The following is an 18,143-nucleotide window of genomic DNA, read 5'->3' as shown; positions in this document are numbered from 1 at the left end:
AAAAACCAAAAGGCAGCAGACTGACTTCCAGTATTATTTATTAAGCTCAATTTAGTAGGAGACAGAAAGCCAGAAGCAGAGTGAGCCAGCCAGCCCATTGTTTATTATGACATGTTAAACAAGCAGGTGGTCCTCAGCCCCGCCAGTTTAGGGCTTAGAGCCACAGTATCCACGAGTGTCTGCACGTCTCAAGGCGTCACAGCAAACGCGAAGACATCGAAGACTCTAAGAGGATGAACGGTAAACCAAACGAGGCCGACGTGTGCAGATGTATGGCATTTGGGAATTGGATAGCCAGCCGGCCCGCCCGCCCGTGTATTCCGAGTTTTGAGGCTCATCTAATGGCCAGCTTGCCGTTCTTCTTTCCCTCTTGATTGTGCATTACCAGTATGTGTTTTAATGTCAAACCCGAGTTCAGGACGGCAATGTGAATTTGTGCTCTTGATTTACTTGATCAGCGTCTGCTTTACTTCTCACAAGCTGAGACTGAAGGCCGTTTCTTCATTTATGAAGAGCTAGAAGGTCAGCAGCGTTTCCACATTCCTAATGCCAAGTGCAAATCAGGAGCCCATCAGTAAAGGCAACGCAAAACAACGCCAACGTTCAATGAAGACCACTGAGCGCCACATGTTGCAGCCAGAATCAAAAAGCCACTTCCCTGAGCCATGCCGTACCACAAGTGGAGGACCAGCAGTGGCATCCATTGGGCTCACCTCATAGGGGTACTCGGCAGGTACCTTCGTGACGCCAGTTCAAGTCCAGCTCTTGAATGGCCTTCACAGATGGGACTGGCTTCACCAATTATCGCAGTCTTGGGGACTGACCGAGGGGCTGATGGCGGCCTTAACTGGTTGTCACACACAAGCCTCGAGGGGCCAGGTAGATCCACACGGGTGGAGGTGTCGTTGGTCTGAGATGGACAGGGACAGCTGCCACCAGACGCAACTCTCAACTCCTCGCCCATTTGAAATCGAGAGTCACACTAAAGCAATGGGAGGAGCCAAATCCTGAAGGGCAGTGCCATGGCTGTGGGTCAGAAGCAGGCAGGCTGGGCCCCAAGCCACACATTCATTCATCACCACCTCGCTGTTTTTGACATCGAGTGCTTAACTCGGTGAGAAGCAATGCGGTGATTGGGGTGACTGAGTGGCATGGGGCCCATGTCAGTGTTTGTCGTAAAAGGCACCGAGTTTGCTTGAGGTTACAGTGTGGGAGTTGGGCAGTGGGCACAGTCATCTAGCAGCATTGCCTTATGGGAGCACTTGGCTCCTAGTAAGGCTGTGGGTCAGAGGCCCGGTGGCCACTTGAACCCATGCTTGTAGTGTGGTCGGTCAGTAATGAGGCGTCTGCTGTCACCCATGCCATACATGCACCCTGTGATCTTTAGCTGACCACCTCACAATGTAAACGCTTGAGATCAGGGCACCAGAAACGGGCTGTAAAAGCGTGAGTGTGCGTACATCAACGCGATGAGACTGGGAGTGAGCTTGGGTCTGGTTTTTCGATCATCAGCATGCCGTTGATAGTCAGGGGATTGAAGGAGTGGCACAACGGTCAGGGCCCTCTAATGGGCAGGCCCCATTTAAAAGCAAGTCGACGCATTGTGCCATCTTTCAATAGCCAGCAGTGCCCTCTCCTACGGGAGCTCTGAGTGAGCCAACGCGGCCATTTTCATAAAAATCCCAGTGACGTCACAGGTTTTGTAGCCAATCAGACTCTGCCACGAAATGCAAGTCCAGTACATCCTGGTCATTTGAAGGTCCAGCTTAGGGGATGGCTGGCCACACCGATTCTGCTGGCCACACCGATTCTTGGGACGTCACTGGGCTGATCTTCTCTGGCGATTGTTACTCAAGCGACCGCATCATTTCACATGGCCATGTCTTCAAAGCTCACGTGACAGAGCACTTCTGGCATCCCCTTTAACCGCGTCCTTTGGTGGTCCTTAGAACTTTAGCTGCAGCAGGTAGCGGATACGGCACTGGCTCTCCTTGTAGATGACGTACTCGCTCTGCGAGAAATAACTGCTGTTGTACTCCTTCTGTGACAGCGGCTTCCCCTGGGGAACCATCACCTTCTTGCCATCCAGTATGATGCTCGTGTCCTTGGAGGCATCTGAAAAGAAGGGCAGACAGCGGGGACATTAAAGTCTCACAGTGAACACAGGCAACTAATGGAGGGACTATTTAATGGCACCAAGGTCCTCTTACACACAACTAAGGGTCACCACCAGACGGTCTGTAGGAACCCACCAATGACTCCCAGGGCTACTGTCTCCATCTCCCTGGCATTGCCATCTGCTGGCCACCTGAATACCCACCAAGGCACTTGCGTTAAACCCAGGCAGGCTGCTTACCTGGTTCTGTTTGACCTCGTGCCACAACGCAGTCGTAGCCCTCCGGTGCCCGTACTAAACGGCCGTCGTCAGCGGTGATGGTGTACTCCTTACCCAGAGATACTTCATTAAGAAACATGATGCCAATTCTGTTGGAGGTGGGGCACACTGAGGGAACAAAAAAAAAAAATGTGTTGGCATGATGGGCCATGTATAGGCCACCAAAGGTCACAAACCTGGGGCCTCATGTATAACGCCATGCGTAGAACTCGCACTATAACATGACGAGAGCACAAAAGCCGAAATGTGCTTACGCACAGAAAAATCCAGATGCAGGAATCTGTGCGTACTCCAACTTCCACGTTCTTCCACTACATAAATCCCGCTCAGCGTGAAAACTAACACTCGTGCACGCGCATTATGTCCCGCCCCAACTCCTCCCAGAATTACGCCTCTTTGAATATGCAAATCAATATAAATCACCCTTAAGCTCAGCCTTCTGTGAAAAGACAATGGGAAAAGCACGGGGGGAAAATGGAAGAATTTCAGCGAATACCAAGTGGAGGCAAATGAAAAACATACAATTTGTTCAAATAAACCGTGGGATAATCAACAAAAGGAAGTTGATCGAGTGACATAGCGTGTCGGAGAAACTTGGAAGCTCACATTCACAAAGTCGCACAGCGCCGGAAATAAAAAAGAAGTCACATATCAAAGTCGCCGTGAAAAGAAGAGTTGTAAGCCCACCGTCTGAGTGTCACATGAAAGATTATTAGGGTACAGAGAAAAAAAAAAAAAAAAAGGCACACAGTGGGGAAAAGGCACGAAATGTCCACTTCAATCTCGACATTTCCACTTTAATCACGTAGTTTATTTTGTCATTAAAGTAGAACGTCATAAACTTTATCTTAAAATCATTTAATTAACCAGTTTCTCAAATCCCATCGTAATTAAAGTCGCACGTTAAATGCTTTGTTTTGTATTTGATCTTCTACTCGTATGTGCTCTGTGTGTGTGAATCACTACTTGCTTCTTAAACCGCTCTCTTCCTCCAACTGGACACAGAGTCCATGACATTCGTGATATTACAGCTCTCTGAATAACTCAAATACTGAGATGTATACGTGATGTCATTTTCATGATGATAGGAGTTAAAGCACGTTATTAAACATGGGTTTCACTTTGATGAAATAATTTATTGCAGCAGTACTCGGGGCGGCTCTAGGCTTGTGGTGGCAATGGGCAGAGGAGGAATCAGTGGCTCCTTCGCCCGCCCGTCAGTAAGGTAGCTTATCACGGTGGATGGCCTCGTCCGTTGTGGACACTGCATAGCCGCCTCGTGCTCATGACACAAGCATTTAACTTTTGTCGAAATTTGTCGCTGCGTTTTTAGCTGTGTTGTTATTTTCTCTTTCTGTTTTATATTCAATATATATTGGCGTAGCCGTCACTGCAGTCCTTGCTTTTCTTTCCCCAAGTAACCGATCGCCACACAATCAGCTCTGTAATAGACGTTAAGCCATCTGTAAGCTTAGCGCCGATTCTTCAAAACGTTTAAAGAACATTGAAATATCTTCATAGTACATGTTTAATTATTCTATCCTCCACGACACTCCTAGTGAAGAATATAGATTATTTAAATGAAGTTAAAGTTTTATCTTTATAATTTAACAAACATATTTTGCTGCATTTCATCTTAAAAATGATCTCGTCATCATATGTAAATACGCGCTTTATAAAGTGGCTCAGGTTGTAAGATATTATAACTGTAGTGCAAGTTTACAGTGAGGTGATTGGACTTATAAGTCCTAACAGTTCTACAAGGAGCATTGAATGGACTGTTTAAAGTTCTTGGGATGAAACTGTTTGTGAACCGTGAGGTCCGTACAGGAAAGGCTTTAAAACGTTTTGCCGTGGCTGAGACAGCGTGTCCATGTTGTATCCTGATAATTCTCTTTACGATCAGTTGCTGCTGTGATTCACACTCAGATACTGTGATATAAATACTCCGAGTCGTGCAGTGAGAGTAATATGGAGAAAGATGATCTGCTGTGGCAACTCCTAACGGGAGGAGCTGAAAGAAGAAGAAGTGAGAGTAACAACGCTAAAGCAGTTATGCTATTTGGAATACTATGGCTATTCCGTGGACCATTATATTGTTACGAGTTAATTACAATCAGATGCGTTACACTAATAAACAATATGCGGTTAGTTTCAGTGTATTTATAAAATAAGGAGTAACCACACAGGAACAGTAGCACTGCTTTGACGCTGGGTGCCGCCAGTCTGCCAAACCGAGCGGAGAACTTGCGTACAACAGGGTATGAGGTACCGTGGAAAAGTGCGTGGCTTTACGCCAAGTGTAGGTTTTATACATCGCGATTTGAACGTGGAAAAGTTCTTACGCAACATTTCTGTGCGTACGCACCGTTTATACATGAGGCCCCAGGACATCAGCAGAAGAGTTGTCTGGGATACAGGAGACGAGTTCTGTAACTCGACCAAAATGGAGATCATCACATATGCTGGAGAAGGATTTGTGGGGGTATTAGAAGGAGATGCAACTGAGGGAGAGCAGAAACCTCAGGGGGACTTGTGGTGGTGGTGGTGCCAAGTCAGTAAAGTCGATGGCACAGGTAACTGAGAAGTTGGTGATGCCTGTTGAGCGCTGGGCACTGGATGCATGCTGGACGGTCTTTTCCTGCCTTGCTGTGGGGTGGACATTTGCTTAGCTGGCACATTTGTGAGGTTTTCTTCCATAACTGCTCATCATGAAGGAGGCCTTTAAAAGTCCCCGTCTGTGGAAAGTGAAGCCTTTGGAGCCACACTTGACCATTAAGACCAGCAGCTGCATGACAGAGCACCTCTTCTGTCTGACCGAACACAACGTCATCGACTGTCCTTACCTTCTTCATTTTAAAGTCCCAAAGTCACAGGAGGCCTTACCACAAGGGTGGGCAATCCAGGGCTATGGTGATGGACGTGTGAGAGAGCTGGCAAAGGTCTGCTGACAGGTGTGTCAAACGGCCTCATTCGGGGGCTCAGGAGTACATGTCAATGGGGGGCTCCATTCAGAAGAATCTGAAGCACGTGAATGAGGACCCACAGAAGAAGGTGAGGCTAAGGGGCCTGGACCACTGGTACGGAGACCGGCTTGGCATTGACGTCGGGCAGTAGCAGATGGCTGCCTGTAATGTCACATTCTATTTAAGTGGTCCTCCTCCACCAGAGTACCCTGAAAAGGGCCCTAATGTTTGAGAGCCGTGACAGTCGGGTTTGGGCCTCCCCTTTTCAAATCCCCCTGACATGGAGAGGCTGGCTGTGAACGCGGGGTCAGAAGCCAGCACTACGTGACTTTGCTGAAGGGAATCCATCAAAGGGGGCCTGTGGACATCTGTATGATGGTGGTGGGCTGCTTCTGTCGCGTCCTGTTTGAGTGACACAAGTCGCCAGATTGCTGCACAACTGCGGTTGAGTACGACAGGCCAGAGGAGTCTTTGTGATGTCACAGACAGACCACTTCATCAAGCGTGTTTGAGTAGTGTGGGCAGACCTGTGACCTGGCGTGGCATCGGCAAGTAGCCAATCAGAGTGGGAGAGGAAACGAGGGGGAGACGCTTCCAAATGGTGCCAGTAAACTGAGGAGAAGTTGGCAGGCCCAGCTTTCTGCCTCCCCATTTTGTCTCAAAGTCACTTGACTCTGTAAACTTCTTTTCGGTGACGTCATCTTAACACAAACTGACATGTCTCGCCTGTGTTTTTCAAAGACAATGGAGTTTCACAATTCGATTGGCAGACTGATGTACTGCGATCTGCTGGTGTAGCCATGTGGCATGTCATCACTCCACAGGCTTCCTGGACACACCATTGCCATTAATAGACTCCTTTGCTGTGCCCACCCACAGATTGCCCGTTCAGCTTACCATAGCCTGCTGACTTGGAGTTCTCTGACGCGAAGTAGATGCCCTTCCCGACTCGTCCTCCAGAATGAGGCATGATTCTGAGGCCACTTTTCAAGATTGCTGCAACGACCGCCACATTGGTACCGTGCCACAGCAAGCGCCGGTTTTCTATGCCATCGTGGGTTTTAAAACGCTCGCCCTGTGGAAGACAGAAAAGGTGTCACAAAATGACGGTGGCAAGGCTTCCCAATACAGCCCACCCAGTGTGCCTGCTGCCTCATCACCCAGTAGAAGGAGACGTGGAAAGAAATACAACAGAAAGGCACTCGGTTGGCACAGCCACACCGTGGCAGTGATGTCTGACAACTCATTAGGACTTGTTTAACAGAAGAGCAGAGGACATGACAACATGGAACATAGAGAAGATCTAAAAGAGCAGAGGGGTCTTAAAAGAATGTGTCAATGGCCGGCACAGGCGAAGGGGGACACGTCTGGGTGACCCACCCTGATGAAATTCCTTCTGTGCCTGCCTCAGAACCGTGAAGCCGTGTGTTTGGTTTTTTTTTTAAGCTGCTGTTTCTCAACCTTCTTGGTATCTCGACAAACTTTTTCCCACAGGGTGCCCCTTGGTTATTCAAATAACTGGTGGGATACGTTTGTGATGGGTCACCACGATTGTGGATCTCATCCAAGAGCAAATTCTGTGCTGCGTGAGGTGATGCCCTGGGGTTGGCGTGTAAATACACGCCGTTAATTCATCACAGGGAGTTTTCATTTCTATGGGACAAAAAACTCGAAAGCATTCCTCACGACTCCAGGTGCTCTCCTACTACCAGGCGTCTTGAGACTGCAGCCGCGCAAAGGGGAGACAGGAGTGACATGATGAGCGACTGCAGCGCTCAGTTGAAATGACATTAGGTGATGTGGCACAAGAAAGTGACGATTTGTGGAGTGTCATGAAGCGCCAGTGACTATGATTGAAATTGCACTTGGTATCGACCTATATAACCAGTTTGGCATATGTTGAGCAGAGGTGCCAGGAGGATTGATTTTGTGTGGCATTTAATGTGGCAGTAAAGTGGTTCAATAAGTGGCCATCAGCTGGTAGTGTGAAGGACTTGTTTCTTAGACCACTGAGAACTTTTTAACAAGGCCACAAACTGTGAAAAGGCTGAGACAAGCTGCATTGCTTCAGGACGATGTCACGAGGGAGCGCTGACCATTTCACCAGATTATTCCTTAAGGTTCATCCAGTCTCCTGCCCGTGTTTGCCCGAGCCTTGACTTCAGGATGCCCTGCTGCTGGTTTCTTTGCTCTCTCGGGCTTTCCCTGTTCCTATACTGTTGTTGGAGGGCCTTCTGGTCATTTTGTGGGCACATTATGCCAGTCTCACTTGCAGTTTGTCAGTTCCTTTCTACCACCACATCTCCGAATGAGGCATTTGAAGTAAAGCACCGACTCCTCGGTCACTGATGTGCTTGGCCATCTGAACTGACCTGACTCTGTGTTCAGTGATGGACGCTAACAGAAGGGCCACTGCTGCTCACCTCTTTGTCCCGGTCCACCTCCCACACGTTGAGAAGCTCCAGTGACGGTGATCCGGTGACACTCAGGTACTTCTTGATTATCTAATGGGAGGTAAAAAAAAAAAAAACAAGTAGAATTACAATGGAGGCCCCCTGTGACCTTTCAGACAACAACAACATAACAACCCTCAAGTGCTTCTGGGTAAGTGCAATCCCAGGGTGAAGCCAGTTGCTGTTTACCTCAACTGTGCAAGGAGCTGTGATGATGTCCTCCTTATCTGCTCTTTTACATTCATTGTGCTTATTGGCACTTCATGGCATTTGTGACCAGTAGCTTCTTATGGTCACTTCGGAGATTCATTCATTTTGCAGACTTGGGTTCACTGAGGCCAGGGAGCTTAGCTCAGTAGGCACCAACCCTGGGCACCAGAAGACCATACAAACTTCAGACAGGGCCAAACCTGAACCTGCGAGCATTGGTGAGTCTGGGCCAGGCCTGGGGTCTCGTGTATAAACGGTGCGTACGCACAGAAATGTTGAGCAAGAACGTTTCCACGTTGAAATCGTGATGTATAAAACCTACACTTGGCGTAAGCTGCGCACATTTCCATGGTACCTCATACCCTGGCGTACGCAAGTTCTCCGCTCGGTTTTGCAGACTGGCGGCACCCATCGTCCAAGCAATGCTGCTGTTCCTGTGTGGTTTATCTTTTTTTCAGGTCCACATCCCTGACGCGGCTTTATAAATACACTGAAATTAGCCGCACATTGTTTATTAGCTTAATGATCTGATTGTAATTAACTTGTAACAATATAATGGGCCACAGAATGGTCAAACTATTCCAAATACCATCACTGCTTTAACGTTGTTACTCTCACTGCACCTTCTTCTTTCAGCTGCTCCCAATACAGGTTGCCACAGCGGATCATCTTTTTCCATATTGCTCTCCCTGCACCACTCGGAGCAGCTGATCAGAAAGAGAATTATCAGTACACAGCATCAAGCACACGCTGCCTCAGCCACGCTGTGTATTTGAACTGCTTCTCACGTGGCAAACGCTTCAAACCTTTCCTGTACGGACCTCGCGGTTCAGAAACCGTTTCATCCCAAGAACTCTGAACGCACTCAGTCAGTCCATCAGCTGCTCCTTGTGGAACTGTTTGGACTTATAAGTACAGTCACGTCACTGGAAACTTGAGATAGTCAGAATATTACACAACCTGAGCCAGCTCGTATTTACATATGATGACGAGATCATTTTAAGATGAAATGCAGCAAAATATGTTGATTTATATTATACAGATAAAACTTGAACATCATTTAAATAATCTGTATTGTTAATAATTAAAGGACACGGTGTCGCTACGCTAGCAAGGATCTGGCGCTCCGCTCACGGATCATTTCTACCTGCGCTGTATGCTTCACTGGGACTGGCGTGAAGGACAGGATAATTAAACATGTACTACGAATATAAAAGTTTTGAAGAATTGGCGTTCTAAGCTTACAGATGGCTTAACATCTATTACAGAGCTGATTGTGTGGCGATCGGTTACTTGGGGAAAGAAAAGGAAGGACAGGAATTGTAGGCTAGTACGTTTGAAAGAGACAGGACTGCAAGGGCGGCCTTAGGCATGTCCTGTGCAAACTGTGCATGTGCACAGGGCCGTCAAATCCCAGGGGCCGCCATGCCAATATACTGTATATTGAATATAAAACAGAGAAAATAACGACGCAGCTAAAAACACAGCGGCAAATTTCGGCAAAAGTCAAATGCTTGTGTCATGAGAATGAGGCGGCTATGCAGTGTCTGCAACGGATGTGGCCATCCACCATACATAAGATACCTCGCTGACGGGCGGGCGAAGGAGTCACTGATTCCTCCTCTGCCCAGTGCCACCACAAGCCTAGAGCCACCCCTGATTGTACTGCTGCAATAAATTATTTCATCAAAGTGAAACACATGTTTAATAACGTGCTTTAACTCCTATCGTCATGAAAATGACATCACGTATACATCTCAGTATTTGAGTTATTCAGAGAGCTGTAATGTCACGAATGTCATGGACTCTGTGACCAGTCGGAGGAAGAGAGCCGGTTTAAGAAGCAAGTAGTGATTCACACACACAGAGCACACAGAAGATCAAATACAAAACAAAGCATTTAACGTGCGACTTTAATTACGATGTGATTTGAGAAACTGGTTAATTAAACGATTTTAAAGATGAAGTTTATGATGTTCTACTTTAATGACAAAATAAACTACGTGACTAAGGTGGAAATGTCGAGATTGAAGTTGACGTTTCATGCTTTTTTTTTCTGTACCCTATGAGCTTTCATATGACACTCAGACAGTGGGCTACGACTCCCCTTTTCACGGCGACTTTGATATCTGACAACTTCTTTTTTTATTTCCGGCACTGTGCGACTTTGTGAACTTGAGCTTTCGAGTTTCTCCAACACGCTATGTCACTCGATCAACTTCCTTTTGTTGTTTATTCCACAGTTTATTTGAACAAATTGTATGTTTTTCCTTTGCCTCCACTTGGTATTCGCTGAAATTCTTCTATTTTCCCCCGTGCTTTTCCCATTGTCTTTTCACAGAAGGCTGAGCTTAAGGGCGATTTATATTGATTTGCATATTCAAAGAGGTGTAATTCTGGGAGGAGTTGGGGCGGGACAGCAGGCGTGTGCACGTGCGTTACTTTTCACTCTGACCGGGATTAATGTAGCGGAACAACGTGGAAGTTGGAGTACGCATCGGGAACTGGAGTTCCTGCATCTGGATTTTTCTGTGCGTAAGAACATTCCGGTTTTTGTGCTTACGTCATGTTATACTGCGAGTTCTACACACAGCGTTATACATGAGGCCCCAGGTCACTAAAATGGTCCACAGTCTGAGCTCCATTTTGAGCTCTTCACTCTGACCTCGAGGTGGTGGAGAGAATATGGATACGAGAACATCTGTATATATAAATACATTGAAAATAGTGCTGGCGGCAGGGGTCTTGTCAGGCCCGCGGGTCTGTGGACTGGTTCTCCATCCCTGGGGATGCTAACATGAAGCCTATGGCGAGTGGAGACACAATTACATGTGGTGATGATGATGGAACCCAGCAATATTCTATAGACCCTACATAAAGAGGTCCAGGTAGAAGTAAGGGAGGTTGCCAGGCCTGATTTTCCTTGGATTTTGATTTTTGGGGGAAAAAAAAGTGCTGAGTAAAACAACTCAAAGACATTTTTTAAAAGCCAAACACAATAATTTGAAAACGTACCCGGTGGTCTCGCCATTTTCTAAGCTTTGTGTATGTTGGACAGAAGAGCCAAACATAAATCGTCAATGTTGCTGATTGGCTCCACTGAGAAGCTCACTGGTATGGAATTTATTTGGACTCATCCCAGGCGTCGGTTTGTCTTTAATTCTCGATTCTTAAAGTGGGTATTGTGTTTGATTTTTCTTCATATGAGTGGTGCTGATGCCCAAGGGCACTGTAAGTGCCGTTTCCCAGTTAGATAGGATATGGTAAGCTGATCCCCACAGCTCGGTACGACTCGCACCCACCTGGTAGTTTTTCGACTTTTCATCTAGGCGCCTAAGGCCACACTTGAGTAGCATGTAGTCCTGGTCAGTTGGGTGAGGACTCTCCTCCACTTCCACCTTGACCTTCTGTTTTTCTGCCTGGAGACTCTGAGCCACTTCAATGTCGGCAAGAACCTGGAAAAGATTTGGCAAATCGTTCACCAGAAATAGGAAAAGCAACCCTAACATTGGCGCTCAGAGCCCTCAACACCACGTAGAGTCGGCTGTGGGATGGGCAGATCCCCCTCGGCCCAGGCCTTTACACTTTGGGTTGGACTTTCTCGCTATTGACGCCCCACTGCCTCTCCTTTGCTCGATTCCACCATTTACTTCCATTACCATCACAGCGGGCTAAAGTCCTGGCCTGGACACTCATTGTGTCCTGTCTGGTTTTACCTCACAGACGTGCCAGTGTTGGTCCAGCAATGTCTGTAATGGACTGGCACTCGGTTCAGGGTTGACTTGTTTTCTCCATCTGGTGTCCTTCTACTCCCATGACCCTTGGTCCGAATGAGGGGCTTCAGGCAATGGACAGATCGGTGGGAAAACCCAATGGACCTACAAACGGCCTGCACAGAGTCTACTGGATGGCGTTTGTGCTCACAGCTCGGATAGCCCTGTCTAATGCCAAGTGCCTTCAGTGAATGGGCACGCTGGCTTTCTGAACAGCAGGGGCATCCCGTCCTGGTGGACTGCACCGGCTCCAGGCTTCCATCTAAAAACCTGTGCCAGGCCTCAAGGGGGCGCCAGCTAGCATGGGAATGTCTTCATAAAGTATGAGTCTCAGTGGGGCACTGGGCGTAGCCCCATACAGGACGCACTCACCCCTTACTAATTTAAAGTTACCAATGAACTGAACTCGCCAGAGGACCTGAAGAAACCCCACAGAGACATCAAGAGGGTGTAAGATTTGGACGCAGAGGACCCTGGCTGATGCATGTAGAGACAGACACTACAACCGAACACTCTTAGACATGCGTTACCAATCACTGTGGGCACCAGAGATGAGGCGAGTCAGTCCAAGATGGTGTCTTTGTGGCGACTACCTGCAGCCAAAGCTCATGGGCCTGAGATAAGTACGAAGAGGGCAGAAGTGCCTGTCTGCAAATCTGGGCGTCCAACAGAGAAGAGCACCCAGGGGATCAGCCTGAGAGAATTACGGCAGGACGCATCTTTCCAAAAGAAAGCCCTATGAGCCCCACTAAAAGCTGGTCCATGCTCGAGCCCACCCGGTGTCCCTCCACTTACCAGCAGCATTTCCTTCTTGGCTTGTATGACTTCTTCAGAGTCGATGACAGGCGGCCGCATGCGCCCAAAGTTATGGGGGATAATCGTATAGAAGCTGGATGAGAGCTTCTCGAGCTTCGCCTTGGAGGATTTGCTCTGAAGAGCCGCGTCCAGCTCCTCGAGGGCCTCAAACCCTTTGGCGATTTGCGTCTTGCTGAGCTTCCCCAGGGGCATCTTCTTAATGTCTGCATTGGAAAGAAATGGCTAGCGTTAGCAATGGTGCTTTTTTCCAACGTTGGCTCCTCCACTTCTAAAGATTCACCGAGTAAAACCCTGAAATGAAGGGCTGGCAACCAAAAGCCTCGGCCGCCAGTTCACGAGTCCCGATTGGCTCAGCACCATGTGCCATTCGGGGGTTTGCTTTGTTTCTTTATCCCCCCTCCCACCACCTCCCCCCGCCATTAGGTTATTACTTTGGTGGTCCTTTCAGGATCAAAGGCCAGCTCAAGAGTGCCGCCTACTGACCACAGGATGAACGCATGGACAATTGGTGGGTCATATGATTCTCAAGACTGTTCAAGGCACTTGAGGGAAAAGCTGAGATAGCACCTACCTGGCACAGCCCGTTCACGACATTCACAAGGCACACCAGTCCATTGGCACCCGTGCCTTGTTGAAATGCTGACATCTCAGGTATATTTGGAAGGTGCCAGTCTGCGCTGCCTCTTCCATTTGGGTTCTAATCTCCTTAAACTGGTATGGAGGAGCCAAACGCCTCACTCCACCATGCGATTTGAAAAGGTAGAGTGGGCATCGATGGCCCAGCATCAGCAGGATGGGTTCCGTCCCACTGTCAGTAAGCAGACTGAAGGTTCTTACCGAGGTTCATTGTCTCCATGGCGTTGTTGAACATGTCATTGCTGAAGATGAGCTGGATGAGCTCCTGGGTCGGTTTGTCCAAGGTGCAGGGCAGAACCCTCTTGACTCTTCCATCCACCGTGTCCGTCTACAAGCAGAGAGAGCTTGTCAGTGGTCTTGAATGTCTACTATGACACCCAGCAGGTAAACCCGCAACGTCTAAAGAGAAACGTGGGCATTTTTAAGGAATGCACGGATGGTCACTTCTGGGCACACCTCGGGCAAACAAAAACCTTCAAAAACAAAGACTGTGAGAAACTGTCACATACTGTGGACATGGGTGGCTTTAAGCTATTGAGTGTCACACCACAAGTGATGCCAAACCACCATGGTTTAGGATCAGAGGCTGGGCTGCCACCACTCCTCATGGACATTTGTGTTTGCCCATAAATATGCATGGATTGTTCACGTCCTTGAGACTGCCCTTCTGTTAAGTTCAGGTCACATCAAGCAACAGTGTCCTGGACAAGCAGCCACAATAGGAATGGCAAAGGGTCCTCTAGCTGGTGTCACCACCTCCAGCGTCGGCACACGTGAAACCGAGACCGTGCCAAGACAAAGCAGGAGCAGACCGGAGGTATGGAGCGGTGGGTTTGAAGGCCCAGCTGGCCTCCCACCCGCCTCCCGTCATCTCGCTCACTTGGCTCTCTGACGCCACAGTCAACTGTCAGGTGGGTGTTTTTAGAACGCCAGCCTTTAGCCAGTGACACGAAAACGTTGTGTGCTTGTAGGTGAGACAATGATGGACATTCATGCTGACTTGTGGACTGAACGTCACGTTCTGAATCTTCTTTCCTGCCAGCCCGTTGTGGTTTCACACCATTCCCTTAAAAGACATAAGGTGGAAAGGGGAGAATGGGAAGACCAAGGACTCGGAGACCACTCTGGATGCCAAAAATGGGCTTAATACAAATGAAATGGGCCTTCATGTTCCACCGTCCAATGGAGAGCAGTGGCTGACCAACCTGAAAAGCCGGACGGTCACAACAGTCAAATGGACCTGATGAGGGTGGGTGACTGAATGAGGAACTGAGCTTTTGTTGGTCCTGCAAACTCAAAAACTGCCCTGAGAATAACGGGAGCTTCCAAGTGTCCAGAGGGTGGGCAGATCTCCTTTAAGGGTTTTTGGTGTGGCAACTGACCGCCTCTGGCTGGTGGACATGGTAACATGACAACGAGGACCCCGTATGCCCAAGGGGGGTGGGACAGGTCCAAAGCTGAGCGAGAGGCCTGAGCGGCGATGTGCTCACCTTGACGCTGGTCACTTCCTCCCCTTCGCCCTCCACTTCGATCAGCGTGTACTTCCCGGGGTGCGCTTTGAAGTTGTCCTTGTCCTTCCAGTCATTCTTGGTTTTGTCCTTAAACTTCTTCTCAAAATCCCTTTGGGCGGAGGCCAGCATGCCGTAGGCTGACGACAGTTTGGACTGGCCCACCTCACCCTGGAGGGCAGATAAAGAACAACCTGGCATCAGGAAAAAGACGACACAAAATGGTGCTGCCCACGTGTCAGCAAATTCACGGATTTGGGTAACATGACAGATCAAAGCCTCTACAGTGTGCCACATAAAGGCCATCCAAGCCAATGTCCGCATGGGACTTGGTCAGAACAACAATGTGGGCTAAGTGAGTAATACCCGCATTTGAGAGGTCCGTGCCTGGCCCCACGGTAGTAAGGGGCACTTTGGGTGGGCAGGACCTGGACCAGGACACAAATTCAAGATGGGCTATACAGGCTTAGGATGGCCATTTTCTGAGTGCCCTTCAAAACTTGGGGGGTTTGGGACCTTGTGAGTGGCAGACTTAAAGAGCAGCAACACTGAAAGACAGACACCCACACATGGGTAGAAGTGCAAACTCATGAAGGCCGAGTGTTGTCAGCTGGGGGCCCCTGTGACTGGCAGCATTTTAAATTGTCTTACAACAATTGAACAATTCAAATATGCTGGTCATGTCACCCTTGTGCACCCGCTCACCTCTTTGATTTGTAAAAGACAAGTGAAGTGGGCACTGCTAGCCCCCCCCTCGCCCCTTAGTGCCTGTTCTTTAATGCCACTCAGGACTTACCACACGGCCCCAGCGGTTCCAGCAGTAGAACGAGGTGCCCGCCTCAATGACCTGAATGATGTAGAACTTGTTGTTGTTGTGGCCGATGTTGGTCTGATTCAACATGCAGTCGTAGTCGGCATAAACCTGGGAAGAAGGGAACACAAGAAGACCCACGGCTTGTCATTCAGCCCACCATACTGGAGGACCACCACAGCTGTTAAGGCACACCCACTCAGATCAGCGGCCTGGCACACGTGGCAGACCCACAAAGGCTGAGACCAGGCAGGGGTTTAAACTTCACAGGGGTCTGTCATCTTCAAAATGGCGCCTAACATTAATGGCCTGGAATTTTAGGAGGAGACCAGAATTCTTCAAACAGCGAGCAAGTTACCCTTGGGCCTACTGGCCAGGCGCTCACCTTGGCATCAGGGTTTCTGCTGAGGCAACAGGCCGCATCCACCTTGGCGGTGCCCTTTCCTTTGGCCGCAGACTTCAGGGCCTCCTTGGCCGATCGGAAGGCATCCTCTGGCTCCTCCGACTCAGTTTTCACTTTCTTTGCACCTTTGGTGCCCGCTGCTGCTTTTCGTTTAGGTGCCATTCTGCACACTTCGGTATCTAAAGAGTTTGGAAACAGGAAGCAAGTCATTGGGGGGCATGTGCTGGCTGTGGCCTGGCAATTTACCAACTTACTAGGGTGGCACACAGATCCGAGGAAGGAGAAAGGGAAAAAAAATCTTCTTTGGATTGTTCAACAGCAAGACCCTTGGGGGTCTTAGACTGGCCACAGGCTGGCACACGCTAACAAAGCTTTCCCTACCCACTTGTAAATTCAAACAGAAGTGGGTATTTGGGGGTAAAATGGGCATGGCAGAGAGTTAATGACTGGGCAACCCTTTAAGCACATTCGGGCTTTTCACACACAGCCGTCATCATATGGGGGTATGTTCAAGTGCCCACTGTGCCATGAAAGGTACCAATCACTGTGCTGTGGTCATTCTATGGAGAGAACATTGCAGTGTCATTACTGCCACAATACCAGTGCTGCAGTGCGGGGGCTGGCATGAGACACTTCTGCCCTGTTGGCACGGCAAGCAGCAAAGCATGTGTAGTCAGTTAATCATTGGGCCCCATGGGTACTTTCTGGATGAGTAGTGTGGCATGTGGGTACTGTTGGATTAACCTTACAAGACTGTGACACTATCTAGGTACTGCCCAATGCCCACTGCATTTTGGAAGCACAGGGCAAGTGAAAGTGATGTGAAGTTCTGTGTTTTAAATCATGGTGGCGTCGGAGATTGGCATCAAAAGCGGGCAGAGTGTAGTGTGTAGGTTTGGATTTCAGTGGTCAGTCAGTATAGCTATGACTCATGGATGTGACTGGCACTGTGCAATGTTGGTTGCCATGTAAGTGCCCACCTACCACACTTCTCCCTGCTCCCGTCAAGGTCCCACCGTCCTCATTGTTAGTCCCTGCTGGTGTCACTCAAGCTTTGGAATACTGGAGTGACTGGAAATTTGACACCAGCTGGACGGTGCCATCCTGGCCACGGGCCAACAGTTCCCAGCAAAAGACACAAGCAGACTGACCTGGGCATAAACCTGAAGTCCACCCATTGGTGGGCTCGAGGTCAGCTGTATGCCACACGGCTGTCCATCCATTACTGCACTGGCATACATCAGTCCAAACACAGGCCCACCCTAGAGGGGGTGTGCCAGTCCATGCAAGGGTACAATCACATTGGGCTGATTTACAGTCGCCATGTCAACTTGAGAGAATGGAAAACCAGGAATTGAGCCGAGGTAACCTCTGTGCCACCTGAACTCACAAAGCTCCTGCATGGGAAAAGATAAAGTGCCAGTTGGACGGACATTCGAAGATTCTGTGCCAGTAGTTTGACTTCACCTGCCACCCTTTAAGGCGCTATATGAGTATCCTTGTGTGTAAGGACCCCCGAGGCGCTTATGGACCCCACAAAAATACACCGACGGGAAATGGCCGCTCGAGAATAGGCTTTTAGATTGATTATCGTCGTATCTGGGGACATTAAATGTCCTTGTCATTCGGTCACAGGTGTCGGCCGCGCAGAGGAAGCCCCGGGGGTCTCTCGACACAAACCTGCACGCGATGTCTTGATACAGAGCCGGAACTGACGAGGTGACAAGTGCCCCCTACAGGTTTGAGCCCCCTTCGCCTTGACTTTTTAACTTCCGCCTCCGAGTTGGCACTGCCAGCCGAGGGTGTCCAGTCCGGTCAGACCCTGAGGGGGTAGTGGTGGGCGGACAGTTCACTCGGGCACAGGCCGGGGTTACTTGTCAGGCATTTCGGGCCCAGGCAGGAGCGAAAAAGAAAAGTGGCAGAGGAAAAGCGAAACAAACTAATAAAAAAGACAGAATGTCCTCCGAAGAAATGGCAGCCACACTCCCCCCGACCCCGCGTCACTCACCGGGATGCTGATGTGCTTTTCGGACGTGAAGGAGGGCCGGGCGAGGCGAGGCGAACCGGGAAACGAAAAGACGGGCGAGGCGACGTACGTAGTATGCGGCAGGCGACGATGAGCTCACGGGGCGCGGTTCCGCCTCCTAACGCTGGCTTGAGAGGGCGAGATCG

At 49.2% G+C, this 18,143-nt stretch overlaps 1 protein-coding gene across 1 annotated transcript; it reads right to left on the bottom strand.

Annotated features, from left to right (window-relative positions):
- Positions 1–21: 21 nt before the first annotated feature.
- On the bottom strand, positions 22–18,085 carry parp3 (poly (ADP-ribose) polymerase family, member 3). Its single transcript, XM_039770797.1, has 11 exons — positions 17,980–18,085; positions 15,954–16,150; positions 15,554–15,679; positions 14,740–14,928; positions 13,451–13,577; positions 12,593–12,816; positions 11,327–11,479; positions 7,785–7,865; positions 6,259–6,436; positions 2,357–2,503; positions 22–2,115 (listed from the first exon to the last, which is right to left on the bottom strand). Exons 2-11 carry the CDS (start codon positions 16,131–16,133, stop codon positions 1,946–1,948), a joined length of 1,575 nt encoding a protein of 524 aa, XP_039626731.1. The 5' UTR covers positions 16,134–16,150; positions 17,980–18,085; the 3' UTR covers positions 22–1,945.
- Between the last annotated feature and the right edge of the window lie 58 nt (positions 18,086–18,143).

Source organism: Polypterus senegalus, chromosome 12, assembly GCF_016835505.1.
Source record: "Polypterus senegalus isolate Bchr_013 chromosome 12, ASM1683550v1, whole genome shotgun sequence".
Lineage (NCBI taxonomy): Eukaryota > Metazoa > Chordata > Cladistia > Polypteriformes > Polypteridae > Polypterus > Polypterus senegalus.
Note: the sequence above shows the minus strand (reverse complement) of the source record. Positions and strands in the feature narration are given on the sequence as shown.